General features: G+C 51.9%; 1 protein-coding gene and 1 non-coding gene across 6 annotated transcripts in view; one reads left to right on the top strand and one right to left on the bottom strand.

Moving 5' to 3' along the window:
• POC1A (POC1 centriolar protein A) overlaps positions 1-20,118 on the top strand; it is a 101,122-nt gene that overhangs the window by 66,711 nt on the left and 14,293 nt on the right. For 4 of the 5 annotated variants that reach the window (XM_027523014.1, XM_027523012.1, XM_027523010.1 and 1 more), the window contains one exon: positions 15,462-15,605. The exons of the other annotated variant lie outside the window; for it this stretch is intronic. In XM_027523014.1, the coding sequence (XP_027378815.1) occupies positions 15,462-15,605 (144 nt within the window). The remainder of the gene's footprint in view (positions 1-15,461; positions 15,606-20,118) is intronic. 5 annotated transcript variants of the gene reach the window in all.
• TRNAG-CCC lies at positions 8,785-8,857 on the bottom strand. The gene has a single exon. It is a non-coding gene; the product is annotated as a tRNA-Gly (tRNA).

Here is a 20,118-nt window from a genome sequence, read left to right as displayed (position 1 = left end):
GCAGAAGACCATCCGGTGGGGGTGGCAGTGGGGCGGGGCAGCTGCAGCAGCCTTTGCTGACTCTGGTGACAGTGGCCCTCAGATGAGATGCCTCACTCCACACTGGGATTGCATGTTCCCCCACCTTTACCTGAGTGGAAGTCCTAGAAAGTGCTCCAGGTTTCTTAGTTTCCTTGAGAAGCCAGAGGATCCTAGAAATAAAGAAGCTCAGTGTTTGTTCTTTTTCCAGTAGTCATGTCTAGCTCTTTGCGACTCCACGGAGTGTAGCCCACCAGGTTCCTCTATCTATGGAATTTTCTAGGCAACAATACTGGAGTGGGTTTCCATTCCCTTCTCCAGGGGATCCTCCTGACCCAGAGATCGACCCAGCTCTCCTACACTACAGATTTCTTTACCATCTGAGCCACCAGGGAAGCCCCCAAACTATAATTATTAACTTATTTTGGGGTGCACTGGGTCTTTGCTGTTCCCCGGGCTTTTCTCTGGTTTTGGTGAGCGGGGGCTACTCTCTGTTCTTTTCATTGTGATGGCTTCTCTGGTTGTGGAGCACAGGCTCTAGGTGCACGGGCTCGCAGCACGCAGGCTCAGTAGTTGTGTCTCATGGGCTTTAAGTTGCTCCGTGGCACGTGGAATCTTCCTGGACGAGGAATCAAACCCATGACTCCTGAAATGGCAGGTGGATTCTGATCCATTGTACCACCAGGGAAGTCCCCAAGCTACAATTTTTGAAGAAAGTTTCCTGCTTTGGACAGTGGCTTATGGGTACCATGACTGTGCACTGTCTAGGAGCAGCAGAGATTCTGATACACGTAGCAGAGGGCTCCCTGAGGCCAGCACCCTTCCCTCCGGCCCGCTATGTCCAGTTCTGGGAAGCAGGCAGGATCCCCTCTCCTTTTCCTTCCAGAGGCTGCGAGTGACTGCCTGGGAGGTGGGGCAGGGCTGCCACCAGGCACACGTTAAATAATTACTATGTTTCCCAGAAGGGGCAGGTTGCTTTTCACAAGCAGGAGAAGGATTTTGTGGAAGTGCATTGGGAGAAGTTACTGGGCTTCCTGGCCGTGTAGTGAGGAGACAAGCCTTTTAACATATGACATTTACTGCAGCAAGCCTCTTGTGGTGGTTCTCAAACTTTGGTGTGTATCCGAATTTCCCTGAGGGCTTGTTAAAATTCACCTTGTCCCCTCCCCAGAGTGTCTGATTCAGTAAGGGAATTTGCATTTCTAACAAATTTCTGATGCTGCTGGAAACCAATAGATTGAGACCCTGGCATTCTGGGCAGGGAGACGGCTGGAAGGAGAGAGCCTTTGTCCATCTTAGGAAGTTTCTACAACTTGGGAGAGGCGCCTGGAGAATTGGTGCCCCTTCAGCCCAATTTGGAAAGAGGTGTGGTTGGTTCTGATCTTTGTGCCATGTTAGAAGTCCCACTGTTGCCCTGTGGTCTCTTTAGACCTAAAGGCACTCTTTAAACCTGCTGGGCTGTTGACAACTGAGCAGGCAGAGGTGTGGTTTTCTTACAGTCAGTTAGAGGGAGGGTGGGACTCCAGGCAGCCCTCTGAGCTTCTGCTGAGCCCGCATCCTCTGTGGGCTCCTGTCCTGGTCCCTAGTGCCGCTGCGTCAGTCCATCATCAGTGCTTGAACCCACGTTCTCCACGCCACCTGCCTCCTGCAATGTCCTCAGTGTTCACCTCTTACCCTGCAGATGGGGGTGCCTAGGTCGCCTCCGGTCCTCCAGGGCCTGCAGGGCCTTTAGGGAAGTTGGTGGGTGAGTCTCTGGTGGGCCACCTGAGCTTGAGATGGCCTGGGTGCTTGTGGCCCAACATTTAAACCCCCAGGTGGAGGTCTTCTTTGTAGAGCCTTTTGGGAAAGTGCCTCCAGATAGCAAGAGCAGCAACAAGCCCTGAGATGGCCCTGACAGCTGTGACATCCAGAGGATGGTGGGATGGGCAGAAACTGAACTCCCTTCTCCAGCTGCCGTTTCAAGGGGATGATGGTAGTTTCCTGCCACTGAAAAATTCCCATCCATTTTATAAGGTCCCTATCCAGAGGAGAAAGGCATAATTCCTAGGAAGGAAGGCCTATTAATGACTAAACCAACCAGGGGTGTAGTCTCCGAAATCCAGGGCAAGGCGCATTAACACAGTCACAGTGCCATGAAGGTGGGTGAACTTGACTCTGGAATCCAGACAAAGCCTGGATGCCCTTGTGTCCCTCTCTGAGTGTGTCGGAATACACCTGGTGCAGGAACCTGGGCATGCACTCACACCTTTAGAGAGCTCTCTTACCTCTTTCAAGGGTCTCAGAGCTATTTTGGGTTTCCTTTCCCCCGGCAGCCAAAGCATGGGTTTAAGGTCAGTGGAGATTGCACAGTTGCATGTGCATCTAAGTCGCTTCAGCTGTTTCCAGCTCTTTGTGACCCTATAGACTGTAGCCCGCCAGGCCCCTCTGTCCATGGGATTCTCCAGGCAAGAATACAGGAGTGGGTTGCCATGCCCTCCTCCAAGTGATCTTCCCGATGCAGGGATGGAACCTGCGTCTCTTGCGTCTCCTGTATTGGCACGCAGGTTCTTTAGCACTAGCGCCACCTGGGAAGCCCCCACAGTTGCACATGTGAGCCCAAATCACAGGACAGTGGGTTCCTGACATTGTGGCACTTTACTTTGAGGTTAAAAGGTCCTGGGCACGCACAGGTCACATGCCTTGGGTGTTTTTATTTCACCTGTGGGGCCACTGCTGTGATGCTACCATTTTGGTGACAGCACTGATAAGCATCCACAACCTGGTTAGGCGATGCTGACCAGTCTCCTCTCCACAGAAAGCCAGCAGAGGCCATGCACACAAAGCAGGAGGGTGGGCAAGAACTGAGGCTGTTGGCATCTAGAGCCTGCCTGCCTTCGTTCCCCCTTCCCCCCTTTCTTCCTTTTTCCATGGAGCTTTCAAACTCAGAAACCTGAAAATGGAAGAAATGAGCCACAAGTGGAAATAGACTCAGTTGCTGCCATCTGACTGTGGTTCTTCGGCCCCACCCTCTGTTCCCCAGCAGAGCTGCGTTCATCCTTTCAGTCTCTTTCCAGATGGCACCTCCTCCATGCAGCCTTCCCAGAAGGAAGGCTGCGAACTCTTCCTGCTCTGCCCACCCAGAGCATTGCTTACTAGAGCAGCCCCTCTCTGCTGCAGTCAGTTATTTGCAGGCCTAACTTTTTCCTCTGTATCCACGTGGTGCTCAGCATGCCTCTGAAACAGGAAATCTGAGTTCAGTGGACACATGCCTGCTGTCTGTGGGCAGCATGGGTGGAGTGTGTGAGGCTGGAGGCAGGCTCTGGCTCTGGGCTTTTGGCACGTTTGATGGTCCCAGGCTAAAGGAAGGAAACCACTTGCTGGCCTGGTTTGTCAGCCTAGGGTTAGGTGGCATGGGGTGGTGTGGGTCGTGGAGGGTGGGAGAATCCACATGTTTGGACTAGAAGTTTTAGTTTTCCTTTTCATTTCATTCCTTTTCATTTTCAATGGAAAAAAGCCCTTTGCAGCTTATATTTTCCAGATTGGATGGCAGCATGGCCCATGTGGTATAAGGGTGTTGAATAATGCTTGTGTTTATGTTCTCATTGGTTACCATGGAAAAAAATCAGAATAGATGGTTTCCATGGAGATTATCTTAAAATTAGTTTCTTTGAAGTTCTGGACACTGCTGCAGGGTTCACTGAATGCTGTTGGTGCAGTTGGGGCTTTCTCTGTGGCAGTGCCAAAGGCTATCCTGGATGTTTGTAGATTTAGCCAAATTTGCCTCCTGTGCTTCAAAGTGTCAGGACACCAGAGTGGGAGTGATCTTGTACCTCAGCTTCCTCCTGGGGTCCCATTTGCTTGGCTTCGGCTCCACAACTCATTCCTGTCACTTGGAAGCTTTTTTTTTTAATCTCCAGGAAAAAAAAAAAAACCTTTTGGGAAATTATTAAGCTAGCACAAAAAGTAGAATATAATATAATGAACCCCCCATGTACCTGTTACCTCACTCCAGCGTTTTGCCAACCTTATTTTTTGTCTCCTCCCACAGTTTTTAAAAGAATTGAAATATTTTTGTTTAATCCAGCTATTTTACCCTAAATAAAGACTTCTTTTTGGTTAAATAACTGAAGCTTTCTTAACACATCCAACAAAATGAATAATTCCTTAATATTAGGTGCCTAGTGTATATTCTCATTTTTCTTCATTGCATCAAGAACGTTGTTTTGTCCTGTTTGTTCAAAGAAGGATGTAGGAGTCTTTGAGAAACCCCAAGTCTCCCCTCCCAGCGTGGTCCTGGGACGTGGAGAAGCTCAGTGCTCCTAGCTCAGAGCGGCAGGTGGGCCAGGCCAGGCTGGCCTCGAGGCTCCACTCCACTGTCCTCACAGAGAGTTGTGTGCTCTGAGCTCCGAAGCCCTTGTCCACCCCCACAGATGCATCAGCGCAGGTGGGCCCGCCACCACCAGCTGTCCTAGGGCAGGCGTCCACTGGGGTGCGCTGTCCCCCTTCGCAGCCTGCAGGGGGAGGGAGGTGGGAGAGGTGCTGTAACCTTGATTCACAACAGCTGTGTGCAATTTCATTTTCCAGGAGAGGGGGGCTGTGAAACCCCAGGTTGGGAGGAGGCCGCCTCCCTCGGCTCCTCCCTAGGCAGCACCCAGGTGAAGGCTTTGGCTCATTGGAGGCCCACAGCCTCTGCTGGGCAGTCTGGGCCAGTCCTGGCTATCTGTCTCACAGGCTTTGCTCACGTCCTGAGAAGCTGCACAAAATATGAATTACCGAATGGTGGGAGTGGTGCCTGGGGATGATCGGTGTCTCTAACTCTCTCTCCATTGAACCAAGTGCAAGGAGAGTTTAAAATAGCCAGCCTTTGTTCCTGAGGTTTTAAACATTCAACTCCAGTAGTTACAATGAGCTGTCTTCAAGTGGATCTATAAATAAACTGCTACTGTTCCTCTTTGTCACCGAGAGCTTCGGCGTCTTCCAGAGACGTCGGCTCTGCTGCTCATCTTCATTAGATGCCTCTCATCTGCCGGGCAGCTGCAGCCATCAGCAAGCTGGGCTGACACACACAGTGTGTAATGACAGCCACACGTTCATTTTTAAAAAGCCACAGTCCCCCTTGACTGACTGCACAGGGAAAGATGTAGCTTTGCATTGGAGAAACCTGGCAGTGGGGTCAGCATCACCATTGATCGAGGTCAGTGTCACTCATACAGAAGACCTGTCCACATGAGCCCTGTGATGTCATACACGTGACTTTTGTGGTGCTCTTGTCAAAAGTGCATAACCTTACTCCAGCTGAGGGAAACTGAGGGATGTTTGACAACGTAACTGACCAGTAATCTTTCTAAACTGTCGCTGTCATGAAAAAGAAGGGAAAGCTGAGGAACTGGACAGATTGCAGGAGACTGAGGAGGAAAAACTAAATGTGGTGCGAGATCCTGAATAGGATTCCGGAACACCAGGATTCAAGGATGTTAATAGGTAAACTGGTGAAGCCTGAGTGGAGCCCTTCCTTGGTTTGGATAATGGAATTGTCCCCGTGTTCATTTCCTGGTGTGACCATTGTACTAATGATTATATAAGATGTTAACACTGGGGGAGGGATATATGGAAATTTTCTGTACTATTTTTTGCAACTTTTCTCTAAGTCTAAAATTAGATCAGAGCAGTTTAAAAAACAAAAACTGCCCTTGATGCTTGAACTTTATCGGAAGCCTTGATTTCCCGCCCAGGGTGTCTCGGTTCAGGTGTTTGTGGTGTGGAGAGCAGGTTTTTCAGTCTCACGGTAGGAGGTAGCAACCCTAGGGACTCAGCACCCAGCCTGAGGTGCACTGAGCAAAAAACTGGCCCTACAGGAAGCAGGTCGTGTTCAGAGAGCACTCCTGCAAAGGTGTCGGTCACCCCCTGGGCACCGCACAGGGGCGTAGTCTGCTTCTTGATGTTGGTTCTCAGAATGCTCCAGAGGTGCGCCTGCTCCAGGAACTCCGGGCAGACTGGCAGCAGATGCTCCACTCAGCGTCCTCCTGACACTTCCCTGGGCTGCATGGAGGATCCACTGCCTGCCCCGCCCTCTTCCTTCTCATTTGTGTCCCTGACCCTGGGCTCTGCCTTCCTGCCTACCAGTGTGGGATTCTGGCTGTACCAGGTGTGATGACCTGGGGGTTTCCGGTCCTAAAGGCCTCCTCCACCCTTGGAACCAGAAGAGGGCCAGGATCTCCCCTGCGCACAGGAATGTTCTCCCTTCATGATGGTCTGCTTGCTTCCTGGCTGCTGCCACCAGTTTGCAATCACTTAGCCTCTCTCTCCCTGTTTCATCCTCGCTCCCTTCTCCCCACAGCTTCTCTCATGGGTCATTTCAGTAGGACAGTACTACTTTTTGCTCCTGGAGGCGTATCTGGACATTGGAATGCCTTTCCATTTCCTGTGTATAACCAAGGCCCTCCTTTCATACCTTTGAAACATTTGGCTTCATAAACCAGCCCTCTTGTGTAGGGGGAGATACTTGGAAACCCTCGGACAGCACGGCTGGGGAGTCAGCAGGAGATGTCTGGCTTTGAGCCCAGGAATGGCTGACATAGCTGGGGGTGGGGGCCTCAGTTTTGCTTTGGGCCTGACTGAGAAGAAGAGGGTTCCCTGGTTGTACATTTAACATGTACATGGGCCTCCCACATGCCAGGGAGGCCCATGACCCATGCAGGTGTAATAGGAGGACTGAGGCAGCATGGTCTTTGCCTCAGAGGGTGCCTCAGGAGGGGACTGTGAGGTGTGAAAGTGGGCCAAGCTGCCTGCTGTCCTGCCATTTGGACAGCACCGGTTCTGAGTGAGAAGGTGTGGGTCAGGCATGTGGATCCCTCGTCCTCCATGTTAGACCAATCCTGCGACCTCTTCACAGGTCACAGATTCTTAGTTCAGAGGACTCCTTGTCTGCTTCCCATTGGTGGGAGCCTGGGGTCACAAGGTGGCTCTTACACTGAATTGGGATCTGTCATTTTGAAGAGTCTGATTAGGTTCAGAAGATGTCGTCCAGCCCCTTGTTGCTGGGCCTCTTGGCTCACTCAGTGCACAGAAGACCCAGGGCCTCACCCTCTTGGGAGTCTGGGGTGGAGAACTCACAGTGGCACCCTGCATGCTCGTACTCAACACAGAAGCCAACAGCGGCAACCAAACCCAGTGCTCGTACTTGGGCTGGCTTGAAAGAACATTGGCAAGACTGCAGAACAATTAGATGATTTTAAGAAGCCAGAATTCCTCTTGGGTTCAGGACTATGTTTAGAACCAGAAGTTTCCTTTCTTGTTGGACTCCGGGCCGGAACCCTAAATTATAGGGCAGACAAGACGGTAGTAGATCTAGTCCACAAATATGTGTGGGGAGCACAGTACCAGCTTTCTTTTGAGCTTTGACTTGAGAAAACAGCTGAGCCTATTTCCACTGGAGAAGCTGGAGCTGAGGGGAGCCCGAGTGAGCTCGGCTCTGTCCCCTGCTCCCCTTGCCAAGTCCAGGTTTAGCAGACAGGGAGACAGGCAGACTGGATGACTGTTAGCTTTCTGTGAGGCCAAGTGTCAAAGCCAAAGGCCTGAGGTGAAAACCAAGAAACGTCTGTGTGTGTGAGTCTGTACCCTTGCTTAACAGACTATGTGATGAGCAGTTGGATGAGAGATTAGGTTGAAGAGATTTAACCATGGTGTGTGTGTCTGTCCATTTCTTCCAGCTTTGAACTCAGGGTCTGTACTAGGAGGGTAGCAGTGAGCCCACCCAGGTCACTCCCATCTCCCCTCTCTAGTCAGACCCAAGCCTTGGGCAGTAGTTTCTGGATACTTTGGTCTATTACAGAGTTTCTGTTTCTGGAGCAACTTGGGCAGAGGACAAGGTCCAGTGTTAGAGATTAGAAGAAAAGGAGAAATTTCAGTCTTGAGCAAGTGTTAATAATTAACCACCTCACCCAACCAGAGGGGGGCATTCTGTCAAGTCAGCTTGTGACATCTTTGTGGTAAAACTCCAGCCACTCCTGGCTTCCAGCCAGCTGTATGCAGACCTCGCTTGCTCGTGACTGGCAAGCTGTGTATGGACCCCTGAGTGGCTGAGGCCAAAGTTCATAGACTGGGTGGCTGCTGCTTAGGAAACCCTGCCTGGGACATCTGCTAACAACCAAGAAGTCACTGAAATGTGACTCTTACCCTCTGCATTTGGAAACCATCACCCCCAGACCAGTGGTGGCCCTCACAGACCTCACCTGTGGTCTTCAGCCTTAGGTTTCACCCATTGCTAATGTCCCCTGGCCAGGCAGTGGTTTTCACCTTGAGAGCAGAGTGCAGCGATGGGTAGTGTCACGTGCAGTGTCATGTGATGGGCTGGTTGGGGTCCTAAGGACATTTCAGTTGTAACTGCATCTTTTTAGGTCAGCCTTATTAATATACAAATAGTAACATTCACCATTTTTAAAAGTGAACCCTTCTGTGAGTTTCAGTAGTTATGTAATCACTACCATGATCACGTTATAGACTATTTCCATCATCTCCCAAATTTCCTTGTGCTTCTTTGTCGTCAATCCTGTCCATCCACCTCCAGCCCCAGGCAACTACTAATCTGCTTTCTCCATTTTTCAGAATTTGATATAAATGAAATCATACAGATATATACTCCTTTTACTCTGGTTTCTTTCGAGCTGATTATTTTGACAGTCACCCATGTTGTTACATTTATCAATAGTCATTTCTTCTTCTTTTTTTTTTTTTTTGTATTTATTTATTTGGCTGCACTGGGACTTAGTTATGGCAAATAGGATCTAGTTCCCTGACCAGGGATTGAACCTGGGCCCCCTGCATTGGGGGCACAGAGTCTTAACCATTGGACCACCAGGGAAGTCTCTTCCTTGCCTTTTTGAGTGTCTCATAATTTTTTATTGAATGCCAGTCAACATGTTGAGGATGGCAGAGGCTGAGGTAAATAGTCTTACCAGGAGTTAAGCTTAGTTTAGCATTACCTTGCACTTAGGGTGAGGTCTGGGTGTTGGAGGATTTTTCTCAATGTTCCTGCTCCACCCCCAGCTTTCAGTCTAGCCTGGGGGCCTGCCCCTCAGAGAGTATCTGTGTCCATGGTCTTGTCCCACCCCTGGCAGTAAGCTGTTACTGCTTGTAACCTGTTGCTCGCTAGCTTTGTTGGAGGGATTCTCTGTGTCCTGGGCCAGCTTCAGGCTTAGGCTCTGTGTCCCTGGGTCTCAGGAGTAGGGCATTCTCAGCAGTGCTGCCCCTCCCTCAGCCTTTGAAGACCTCAGTGATCTCTCAGGATGGTTTCCTGCCTTTCCCACAGGAATAAAGGGTTTTCTCTCTTTTTGCTCTTCTCATAGCTTAAGAGTTGTGTTCCACAGATGACAAGGATCTTGGTGGGGCTTCGTGCCTTTTCTGTGACTACTCCCTTCCTCCAGGCCTATACCCTCAAGGATGGTCTTCTTCTATCCCTGCATCCCACTCTCCCCACCCCATCTTTCTAATGAATGCCCAGTGGAGGTCTGTGGAGAAGACCATTCAGTTCAATTAGTCAGTTCAGTCACTCAGTCTTGTCTGATTCTTTGCGACCTCATGGACTGCAGCACGCCAGGCTTCCCTGTCCATCACCAACTCCCGGAGCTTGTTCAGACTCATGTCCATCAAGTCAGTAATGCCGTCCAACCATCTCATCCTCTGTCATCCTGTTCTCTTACCTTCAGTCTTTCCCAGCATCAGGGTCTTTTCCAATGAGTCAGCTCTTTGCATCAGGTGGCCAAAGTATTGGAGTTTCAGCTTCAGCATCAGTCCTTCCAATGAATATTCAGGACTGATTTCCTTTAGGATGGACTGGTTGGATTTCTTGCAGTCCAAGGGACTCTCCAGTCTTCTCCAACACCACAGTTCAAAAGCGTCAGTTCTCCGGCGCTCAGCTTTCTTTATAGTCCAACTCACATCCATACATGACTACTGGAAAAACCATAGCTTTGACCAGACAGACCTTTATTGGCAAAGTAATATCTTTGCTTTTTAATATACTCTCTAGGTTGGTCATAGCTTTTCTTCCAAGGAGAAAGTATCTTTCAATTTCATGGCTGCAGTCACCATCTGCAGTGATTTTGGAGCCCCAGAAAATTAAGTCTCTCACTGTTTCCATTGTTTCCCCATCTATTTGCCACAAATTGATGGGACCAGATGCTATGATCTTAGTTTTCTGAATGTTGAGTTTAAAGCCAGCTTTTTCAGTCTCCTCTTTGACTTTCATCAGGAGGCTCTTTAGTTCATCTTCACTTTTTGTCATCTGTATATCTGAGGTTATTGATATTTCTTCCGGCAATCTTGATTCCAGCTTGTGCTTCATCCAGCCCGGCATTTCACATGATGTACTCTGCATATAAGTTAAGTAAACAGGGTGACAATATATGGCCTTGATATACTCCTTTCCCATTTTGGAAGGCCCTCTGAGCAGGTGCAAACCGCCCTTGCTCCTGTGGGCTCTTCCCTCCACCCTGGCCTCACTCACCTTGTTAACATGGTGACTTAACATGCTGTTAACTCATGCGGCTGTTAACATGCTCTTCTCGCCACTTATACGGCACTCCGTGTCCCGCTTTCCCAGGCTTTGCCGGAGTGACTGATACTCACTTCCTGTTTTCCTTGGAAGAGTCTGCCTCTACTTACATTCCAGGCTAGTTGTTTGCTCTGTGATCGGATTTAAGATAAGTTAACTGTCAGTTGTGAAAGTTGGACTATAAAGAAAGCTGAGAGCCAAAGAATTGATGCTTTTGAACTGTGGTGTTGGAGAAGACTCTTGAGAGTCCCTTGGACTGCAAGGAGATCCAAGGAGATCAGTCCTGAATATTCATTGGAAGGACATGCTGAAGCTGAAACTCCAATACTTTGGCCACCGGATGCAAAGAACTGACTCATTGGAAAAGACCCTGATGCTGGGAAAGATTGAAGGCAGGATGAGAAGGGGATGATAGAGGATGAGATGGTTGGATGGCATCACCGGCTCGAAGGAGATGAGTTTGAGCAAGCTTTGGGAGTTGGTGATGGACAGGGAGACCTGGCCTGCTGCGACCATGGGGTCGCAAAGAGTCAGACACCACTGAGTGACTGAACTGAACTGTCAGTCATGTCCAGCTCTTTGCAACCCCATGAATTTAGCCCACCAGGCTCTTCTGTCCATGGAATTGTGCAGGTAAGAATACTGGAGTGGGTTGCCATTCCCTTCTCCAGGGATAAGTTAAGATCCTTTTAGATTGTTTGTCTTTTTCTTGTTAGGATGGGATTATCTTGGGCGGGAGCTCATTATCCTTGTCTGCTTCTTGATAATGATGAAAAAGTGAGACCAGAGTAGTCAATGCAGAGAACAGTCAAGAAGTTACCCCTGATGGCTTGACTTCTTGTCCAGGACGGACCTGCAAGCCCTGCACTTACTTTGTTTTATAATGAAGATATATGGGTTGGTTACCCGTGTATTTGAGTGGCTGAGAGCAACCACAGATATTATGCAGTTCCTACTGTGTGTAGGGCTGAGCTCCTGGTAGCATATGATAGGCTGGCAGCAACAGAAACTGAGGCAAGCAGGTTAGCTTACTGTGAGAGCCCAGGATCCTGCACCAGGGTGGGGACACCCACAGGTCCCAAGTGAGATTTCCACAAAGTTAGATTGATTCATATATTTGAGGATGAGATGGTTAAATAGCATCATTGATACCATGGACATGAGTTTGTGCAAACTCTGGGAAATAGTGGAGTACAGGGAAGTCTGGCATGCTGCAGTCCATGGGGTCGCAAAGAGTCGGACACGACTTAGCCGCTGAACAACAGCAGAATTCTGAGTTTCACCTTTTTTTTCTTGTAATGTTAAGATGTTTTTGTTTGGTAAGAGTGAAAGTTGTTGACTTGGTGCAGCTCCCTACATTTGTATGTGTAGGACTAAGGCTGTTACAATTTTTGCTTGTGATAGACCTAGCTGAGGACCACCGGGCAGGGCCCCTAATACCCTTTGATGTTGAACAGACAACCCCTTACACACTATTCTTGATGTCCCGTCACTGTCATTACCCACAGCCTGTCACGTGCGCCTCTTCCTACTCTTGCCCATCATCTTCTTATCTCTGCTTTATCACTTACTTGCCAAGCTCTTGGGGAATGCCACATCTGCAAAGTGCTCGAGTGCAGGTGAGCAGCTATGTGGGGCGGAACTGCTGGCCCTTTGCCTTGCGGGGAGGTGTCATTCCACAGGAATGTCATCATGGTGGGCTTGGCTCTTTGAGGTGTCGTCGAGTGTGTGTGGAGGGCCTGGCGGCTCTGTGTTCAGCTCTGCCATGCAAGCATTCCAAGGCAGGTAGGGCTGGGGAATGACGCAAAAAATATTAGAGCCGGGAGCTGGGAGCCTCCATGAGGATGGAAGAGAGGCACTGGGTGTGTGGAAGCAAATCCACAGGCGATGTCCCCTGTCAGAGGCTGCTTCCTGTCAGGAACTGCCTGTACTTTGAGTTCAGATCCCAGCTGTCATTTCCTGTATTAGAATAAGTTATTTAACCTCCCTGATTTGCTTCCCCATCTGAAAATTAAGGCCAGTGATGCCTGCTGTGAAGGGTCATTGTAGGGATTAAATTAAGTGACATCTAAAATGCTGGCTCGTGGGTGACAAGTACACCGCAGCGGTGTCCGTCTTTATGTGCCAGACGGCAGTGTGTTAAGCGCCATGATGTCTGTAGTCCTGGTGAAAGTAAAAGCAAGAGCAAATGGCGTGGCTGGAGGAATAGCCCAGGGCAGGCAGAACCCTGGACTTGTGACAAGGCTGGAGGCTGGGTACCTTCTGACAGTTACTTCCTGTCTGAGCTCAGGTTCCTGCAGCCTCTCTCCCCGAGGCCGCTGTCCTGTTTGGGGCACGTAGCTACTGTCCTCAGTCTTCCTTTGGAGTGGCTTGGTTTGGGCTCAGAAGGAGGGTTCCTGTTGCTGAAATCAGTGGCACTCATCCCCACCCCTGCCTCCAGAGGCTTGGCTTGGCACTGTCCGTCTCTGAGCCATTTTGCAGAAACACTCAGAATTTCCATCCTGTCCTTCCCAGGCAGCAGGTAGCGCCCGACTGGTCACTCCTTGAGGACGCTGGTTGTCAGGACAGAGGGCTGCCAGGTTCCCATCCTTTCCTGAGGGAGCCAGGGGGACTCAGTGACAGGAAGAAGAGCGTGTGTGTCTGGAAGGGGCTTCTTTGGAAGTTGTGGGCATAGGCTCCTCCCTGTGGATGATTCGTAGATAAGCGTTCCTCACAGTCCAGCCCTTGGAAGTGCAGGCCCAGTTTTCACCCCCATTTTACAGGTGAGGAAGTGGAGGCCCTAAGAGGGACTAAAACTCTTGCCTAGGGCCACCTAGCCTGTCAGGGGTAGAGCTCAGATGTTGGCCAGGGGCTATCTGAGTCCCTGCTCTTCCCTGCTGCACTCTGCTCTGTCTCCCAACAGAACTGCCTGGGTCTGGGGGCCGCTGTGGTGAAGGTCAGTCAAGGCTTCTGAAGCATTTCCCTTTGGGATGGATGGGCTTTGAGAGCTGAAAACCCCCAGGCCCCATGGGCCAAGGTCTTAACAATGGCCACAGCAGATAGCAGGCGTGTGGATGTGGCGCTGCCCCTGTTTTCAGTTATGCTCCTCGGGTTTGTGTCTCACATTCAAGTTCTCTTTAAGCACCGGGGCCTCCATTTTTCCAAGTTCAAATTGACATGCACTTGAGAGTGTTAACTAGGAGATTAGAACACTTTCCTAATAAAGGGAAATATGCAGGTAGGGGCCATGTGCTGAATTGCCCTTCTTTGCTGGTTGGTACTTGTCTTCTGGGCGGATTGTTTTCAAGGATGCTGAAGCCTGCCCAGGGGAGCATGCCCAGGGCAGAGCCACTGGATTTGTCTCGGAGATGGGCCAACTCAGATGAGATGCCAGCTGGCTGCTGATCCTAGGTGAGCTGCAGTCATAGCTGGTATTCTGCAGTGGCCGTGGCTTTGAAGAATGGGGTAGTGCTGGCTGGAGTGCCCTGGGCTCTGTTGTGTTTGGGGAGTTGCCAGGCTTTGAGCCCAATGATGTGTCCTGGGTTTAGAGGGGAGAGGAGTGATGAGTGCAGGCAGGAGACAGAGAGAGAGACACGGACACGTGGGTGGGTGGTGGCCGGTCTGGCTTTGATTCTTCCTGCTCATGTGTCTTGTCTCTGGAGATGCAGTGGCTGGAGGAGCAGGGTAGGGGTAGGGCATGTCCAGGTGTGCAGGAGCACAGAGGAGCTTCTGGTTGGGCGTGAGGGGTTGCAGGGTTAGTGGAGGATCAGGATGCTTGGAGCAGGGGAAAGGAAGGGTGGATGAGGGGACCCTGGGAGCTGGGCACAGAGGGCAGAGGTGGGAGCAGCGCTGGGGAGGGAGGCAGGTTAGAGCAGGGTCCCCTGTCAAGGGGCTTTTCTCTCAGAGCCTGTGGAGACCCCTGGAGGACTGATAAAAGCCAAAGAAGGACATGTAACATTTTGAGTATCTGTCAGTCAGATTGTGGTTGAAAACACTGAGTCCCAAGGGTGGCTGCATTTATGGGTTGGGTTTGGGGCTGGCCTCAAAACTGACACTGAGGAGTGTCAGCCTCGCTGAGCATGTCCTTCCCACAGGGAACAAGTCCATAGAGGAATTATATCTTCCTGAGGTATCTGCCACTATGTCCTTGGGAACCATGTGGTTCCCGGCATCCTGCTCTGCTGCGCACATGCACGATGCTTCTGGGGTCTGGAAAAGCCTTTGTGTGTAGAGCAGTGCCTGACTTTGGGGAGACACGCATTGGACTAGATTAGTCCATTTAGGAAATCACTTGTCCAGTGGCGGTGGTGGCAGGGGAGGATGGCTTCTGCACTTGGGGACGGAGGATCTTAGACAGGAGCACCAAGTCCTTCAGGTTCCTGGAGTCTTCTCTGAAGCAGCATGGGGCACCTGTCCTGTGGATGCTGACTCCGCCAGCCATTGGACCAGTACTTTCACATAGAATCTGTCTCCCCAAGGGATCCGCGCCAGGGCAGGGCCAGACCCTTCCCTTAGTTCTGGGCCATCCCATCCCTGGGGTGGGGAGTAGGTGTTGGGCTAACTAGGAGGAAGGGTGACTTCAGGGTCCAGCATAGACTTCAGGGGCCCTGGCCTCTGAGAGGCCTCACACTGAAGGGTACAGGTCTTGTGAAGAGCTGGCAGCCCCTGGCCTCTCTTGACCTCCAAGAGCCCAACCTGACGTCCCTCTCAGGGCCCTGCAGCCTGGACTGACAATTATTTTGATTCCGCTCCTTGCCCTCAGTCTCCACTTGGAAAGGAAGGCCCAGAGGTGGAGTCCCACTCTTGCTCACCAACATTTGGAACTCGTCTTCTCAAGTTTGCTGGTGGTTTTCCCCTTGATCTTTGAGGGGCTCTTCTTTTCCTCAGTGTTCCCTCAAGACTAAAGGGTTCTCTTTCCTTTCATCGTCTTCAGCCAGAAGTGGATCCCCTCGTCCCGCCAGGCAGGGGCAGAAGTCAGGAGTCGATGCAGAGCCACTCCCAGGAGCCCGTGAGCGTGCCCCAGTCGCTGACCAGCACGCTGGAGCACATCGTGGGCCAGTTGGACGTCCTCACCCAGGTAGACTGTGACATGGACTCCCCGCATCATCTGCACTTGGCCTGGCATTTGGGCCATTTGAAGTTGGCCTGACGGTCCTGGGTTTTTAAAAAACATAATTATAGTGTACTTACTCTTCAGCCCAAATGAATGAAATGGCAGTGCCTGCCCTGGGATCCTGTCTCAGAGCCATTCAATCCCTGGCCAAGCCATTGGACCCCAAAATCACCAACACTGAATCCTGCCAGGGAGTGCCCACCCAGTGTTGGCTTGGGCCACAGCAGAGCTTTGAAAGAAACACTGTCCCTTTATTCGACTCTTCACTGGGTGGGCACTCCGGGGACATGCCAAGAACTGTGCACAGAGACTGAAGGCCCCGAGAGCCCAGCTACACTCTGGGTTTGAGCTGGCACTGCTCCTTATCCTCTGAGCAACCTTGGAGATACCCCTGTGGCTCTCCAAGCCCCGTGTGCTTATCTGTCACCAGCCTGCCGTGTTTTATTTGTTTGCTGCAGCAGGTCTTAGTTGCAGCATGCAGGATCTTTAGTTGTGGCATGCGGGATCTAGTTCCCTGACAGGAGTTGAACTCAGGTCCCCTGCATTGGGAAGTGCGGAGTATTAGCCATTGCACCACCAGGGAAGTCCCGAGCCTGCCATATTTGTGGTCAGAATTAAAGGCGATGAGTCTGCAAGCAATGTTTGGCCTGTGCCTACCCCTGGGTAGCTGCTCAATAAATGTTAGCTGCGGTGCTGACCACCCTCATCCACAAGACCCATGTGGCCCCACCACCACCAGGCGCATAAATGTACCTGGTTGCTTATGGACAGCAGTCTGTGCAGTGCAGAGATTTCAGTGGAGCAGAATGCCCTGACAAGAGGTGGCAGCCAGCACCGTGGGCATGCCCAGAGGGTCTCTCATCCTGGAGTAGAGCAGTTCTGCACAGGGAGCAGCAGCATGCCTACAGGCCTGGACCAGGGGTGGAGGTGGGGACCACGAGCACATCCAAGCAGTGAGGGGAGTCCAGCACAGCCAACATGAGGCATGTAGGTGGTGGTGGTGGCTGGGCGACCGCAGAATTTAAAGGTCCTCATCCTCCTGCCCGCCTTGGCTTTGGGTGTAGACCCCTCTCCTGTGCCAGCTCAGAGGTAGAGGGAGGGCTCAGGAAGGAGGCAGAGTACCCTTGAATCTCTGATGGAGATGGGGGTGAAGTGGCATGGTGTCTCTTCTGTACCGCTGGCTCCAGGCTAAGTTTGAAGAGCTCCTCCACATGGCATCACGTGGTCCATGTGTCACAGCATCCCAGCTAGTATTGCACACCTTGGACCCACTGCCGGATGGACTTTTGAGGGCAAAGGTCAGGCATCAGTGACTGGGGGGATGGTGAGACTGTGTGCACATCATACTGACATCCCTGAGTGCCCTGAGCCTTGGAAGAGAAGGCCTGTGCTGAGAGGGGGAGAAGCAAAGACTTAGAAAACACCCCCCACCTCAGAGCCGTCAGAAAGCGCCCAGCCTGCCTCGTGTTCTTCACAGCCTCGTCAAGTGAGAGATCAGGGGAGGTGGAATGAATTAGAACTTTATAGGATAAAATTGGAAATCAAGTCTGAGAGGGTGGTTAAAAATAGCCTCATTGCATCCAGAGGAGTATAACACTAAAAACATTTCCTGTCACTGTGTTTTAAAGGCGTACATGGAAGGTTCTGTTATGTGTTAGCAGTCAGGAGTCTGATAGTAACTTCGTAAGAAACTGGCATCCCTGGAAGAAGTGAGCCTCTCTGCCTTGGCCTGCGGCCGGGCTCACACCTTTCAGCCCCTTTGCAAGTCCAGACGGCGCTGCACGCCTGACCAAAGGCCAAGCCCATCAGCCAGTCACCCACTGTGCTGGACGGTGTGCGTTCCTGGAAGCGAGAGTGTGGCTTGGGTTCCAAGGTGAAGTCCCCATCGAGGTCTTAAGAGTGCAACCTGTTTTCTAAATGGTGTGTGTTGGGGGAGTGTCTGCACTAAATCGCATGCTACCTTGGGCTTGGTCGCTGGTTGTTTTCCATACCCACATCCTCTCCTGGAGTTGGGGCTCTCACTGAGGTGTTCAGCCCCAGCCAGAGCTGCCCCATTCAGGTTGGAGGGTCCCTGGTCCCTCCTTTTAGGACCAGCATGGCCTCGGACTGTCCTTTCTGGAGGCTCCCCTCAGGTGTAGAGCTGGATGACTACTGCTGTCCTTGTTCCTGTGTGGATATCTCAGCCAGGCTCTGCGCCTCCTGTGGGTACTGGCCTCAGATGCTGCCCTCTTGGCAGTGCTCCTTACCATCTGATGCATGCCTGTGCTCTGGAGGAGCCGAGGGTATCTCAGCCACCCCAACACTGACTCCTGCTTAGTTCAAAGTCCCCTTTCCCTTACATCACTGCCCCTCCCCTCCCCCTCAAGGAAGTCTACTTCTGAGCAGCCTCTGAGAGGGACACGGGCTTCTGTCCTGCTGAACATCCTTCAGGGAGGAAGCCTGGGGCTGCAGTGGGCAGTGGCTGGGATGTTTAGTGGAGTCCCAGAGTCCCAGGTGACAGCCGGCACCCCACTGTGGAGGTTCATGGTCCTCACCCTGCCTTCCTGCTGGTGCGACCCTCTGAGTTTATCTGCAGACCAAACCTGACCTTCCTGAAAGTTGCGGTTGGACGCTCTTGCTTAGTGCTCTGTGGTCACCGCCCAGTGGCCCAGCCACTGAGGCCACTAGCCAGAAAGCACACCCCCTTGCCCTGGCCCTTCTTTGTGCTGGAGAGACCCGCCTCCCCCCGTCTTTGCCCCTGTAGAGTTGCTGTTTGGGGTTTCACTGCCACTGAGCTCCTCAGGACCTTGATCCCATCTGGCCACCTTACACGTCCCTGTTACCTGTGGGGAGCCATGGTCTACCCTTGGGTATCAGGGCTGCTCTGCTCAGCTCAGTGAGCCACTGCCCATTAGCCTGGGCATACCTGCTCTCCTGGACTTGGGGCCAGCTCCATCGCTCATTACCTTGGTAACTTCAGGCAGGGACGGGGCTTCCCAGAGCCTCAGCCTTCTCGCATGTGAAGTGGGGACAGCCCAGCCTGCTCATGTTCTCTGAGCACAGTGGGGAAGCTCCAGGTTACCTGGGTGCTAGACTGGCGCCGACTGTGAAGCAGGACTTGAGGGAGATGTTTCGGGATCCAAGTGGGAGTGCACCAGTGTGGTCAGGTGACACAGGAGTGGACATGCCATGGGCCTCTGTAACTGGTGGAGTCCCAGGAACGCTTTTGAGCTGCCAGGAGGCTTTAGTGGTCTGACTAGGCATTAGGATGGGAGGGAGATAAAGAGGAGGTCTTTTCCCAGGTCCAGGAGGTGGCAGGAGGGACCGGGGTGCCTGGAGACTATTGAAAATCGGGTGGCTCGGGGTGGGGGAGTTGGCACTAGATGGGAGCGTTGAACCCAGATCCTGGCATCTGGGCCAAGATCGAAGCTCTGCAAAGATGTATATACGTCTTTTGACAGCCATCCTTTGAACTGAATCATTGTAATGGTTGTTGCGGAAAATGTATTCCCTAACAATGAGATTTAGGTTTTTCTTTGGGAGACTTCTTGATTTTCAGAACCCCTCATGGGAATTCCCAAGAGCAGCTAGGGCTGAGATCACGGATGTGGCTGCTGTGTACCATGTGTTTGCCCTCCCTGCCTCCCGGGAGCCTGTCCTGCCCCCCCAACCCCCATTCTGTCCTGCGGCCACCCTGTCACCGTCCTGCTGGGCCTGCCCCAGTCGTCTCTTCCTGAGATAGATGGCCTGACTGCAGAGGCCTGCATGGGGCCAGAGCAAAGCTCAACCAGGAGTCAGAAGCCCCAGATGCTCTGGCACAGCCTGGCCTCTTTCCATCTGTGTGGACTTGGGGAAGCTGTGGTTTCCTCCTCCATGGAGGGGAGACATTAGACCCTGCCCATCTATCTGTCCCGGGGGTGGGCAGCAGGGGTTAGCATCTCAGGTGGGGCCTGAGACTATTACGGCCTTCTTTCTGTGAGTCACCGCTCCCTGCTGCCCCTGGCCGGGCCCCTCCCCTTGTGGCTACTCCAAGAGGAAGGGCTCCAGGTGGACCCCTGCCAGACCTGCCTGCTTGGTGACAGACATTCAGTGAGTGTCCAGACAGAGGCCCTGACCTTTCCCTTTGTGTTCTTGTGGGGCTGCTGCCAAATGATTTCAGGGTCCCTTTCCCAGGTGCTGGGAAACTAACCAGTGAGCAGGGAGAGGCTGTTTTCACAGCCAGCGTCCTCACCTCCCACCCTGGCACCCTTTGCTTCCTTCTGAGGGACAGGGTGGGTGGTGTCTGGAAGCTGTGGGGGCCCTGCATCTTCCTCAGGGGCGAGGGCTGAGGCGCGGCCATGTGGACAGTACCTGGGAGCAGGGAGGCTGCAGTGAGGGGCCTGGGCCCGGCAGGCGACCAGTGGTTTCACCTCAGAGACCCACAGCAAAGTTATTTTTGACTCCGGTTTCATGTCTTTCTGCTTTTTAAAAATACCAAGCCATGAAATTCCTGTTCAAC

Source organism: Bos indicus x Bos taurus, chromosome 22 (genome assembly GCF_003369695.1).
Source record: "Bos indicus x Bos taurus breed Angus x Brahman F1 hybrid chromosome 22, Bos_hybrid_MaternalHap_v2.0, whole genome shotgun sequence".
NCBI lineage: Eukaryota > Metazoa > Chordata > Mammalia > Artiodactyla > Bovidae > Bos > Bos indicus x Bos taurus.
This window is presented reverse-complemented; position numbering and strand designations above follow the sequence as displayed.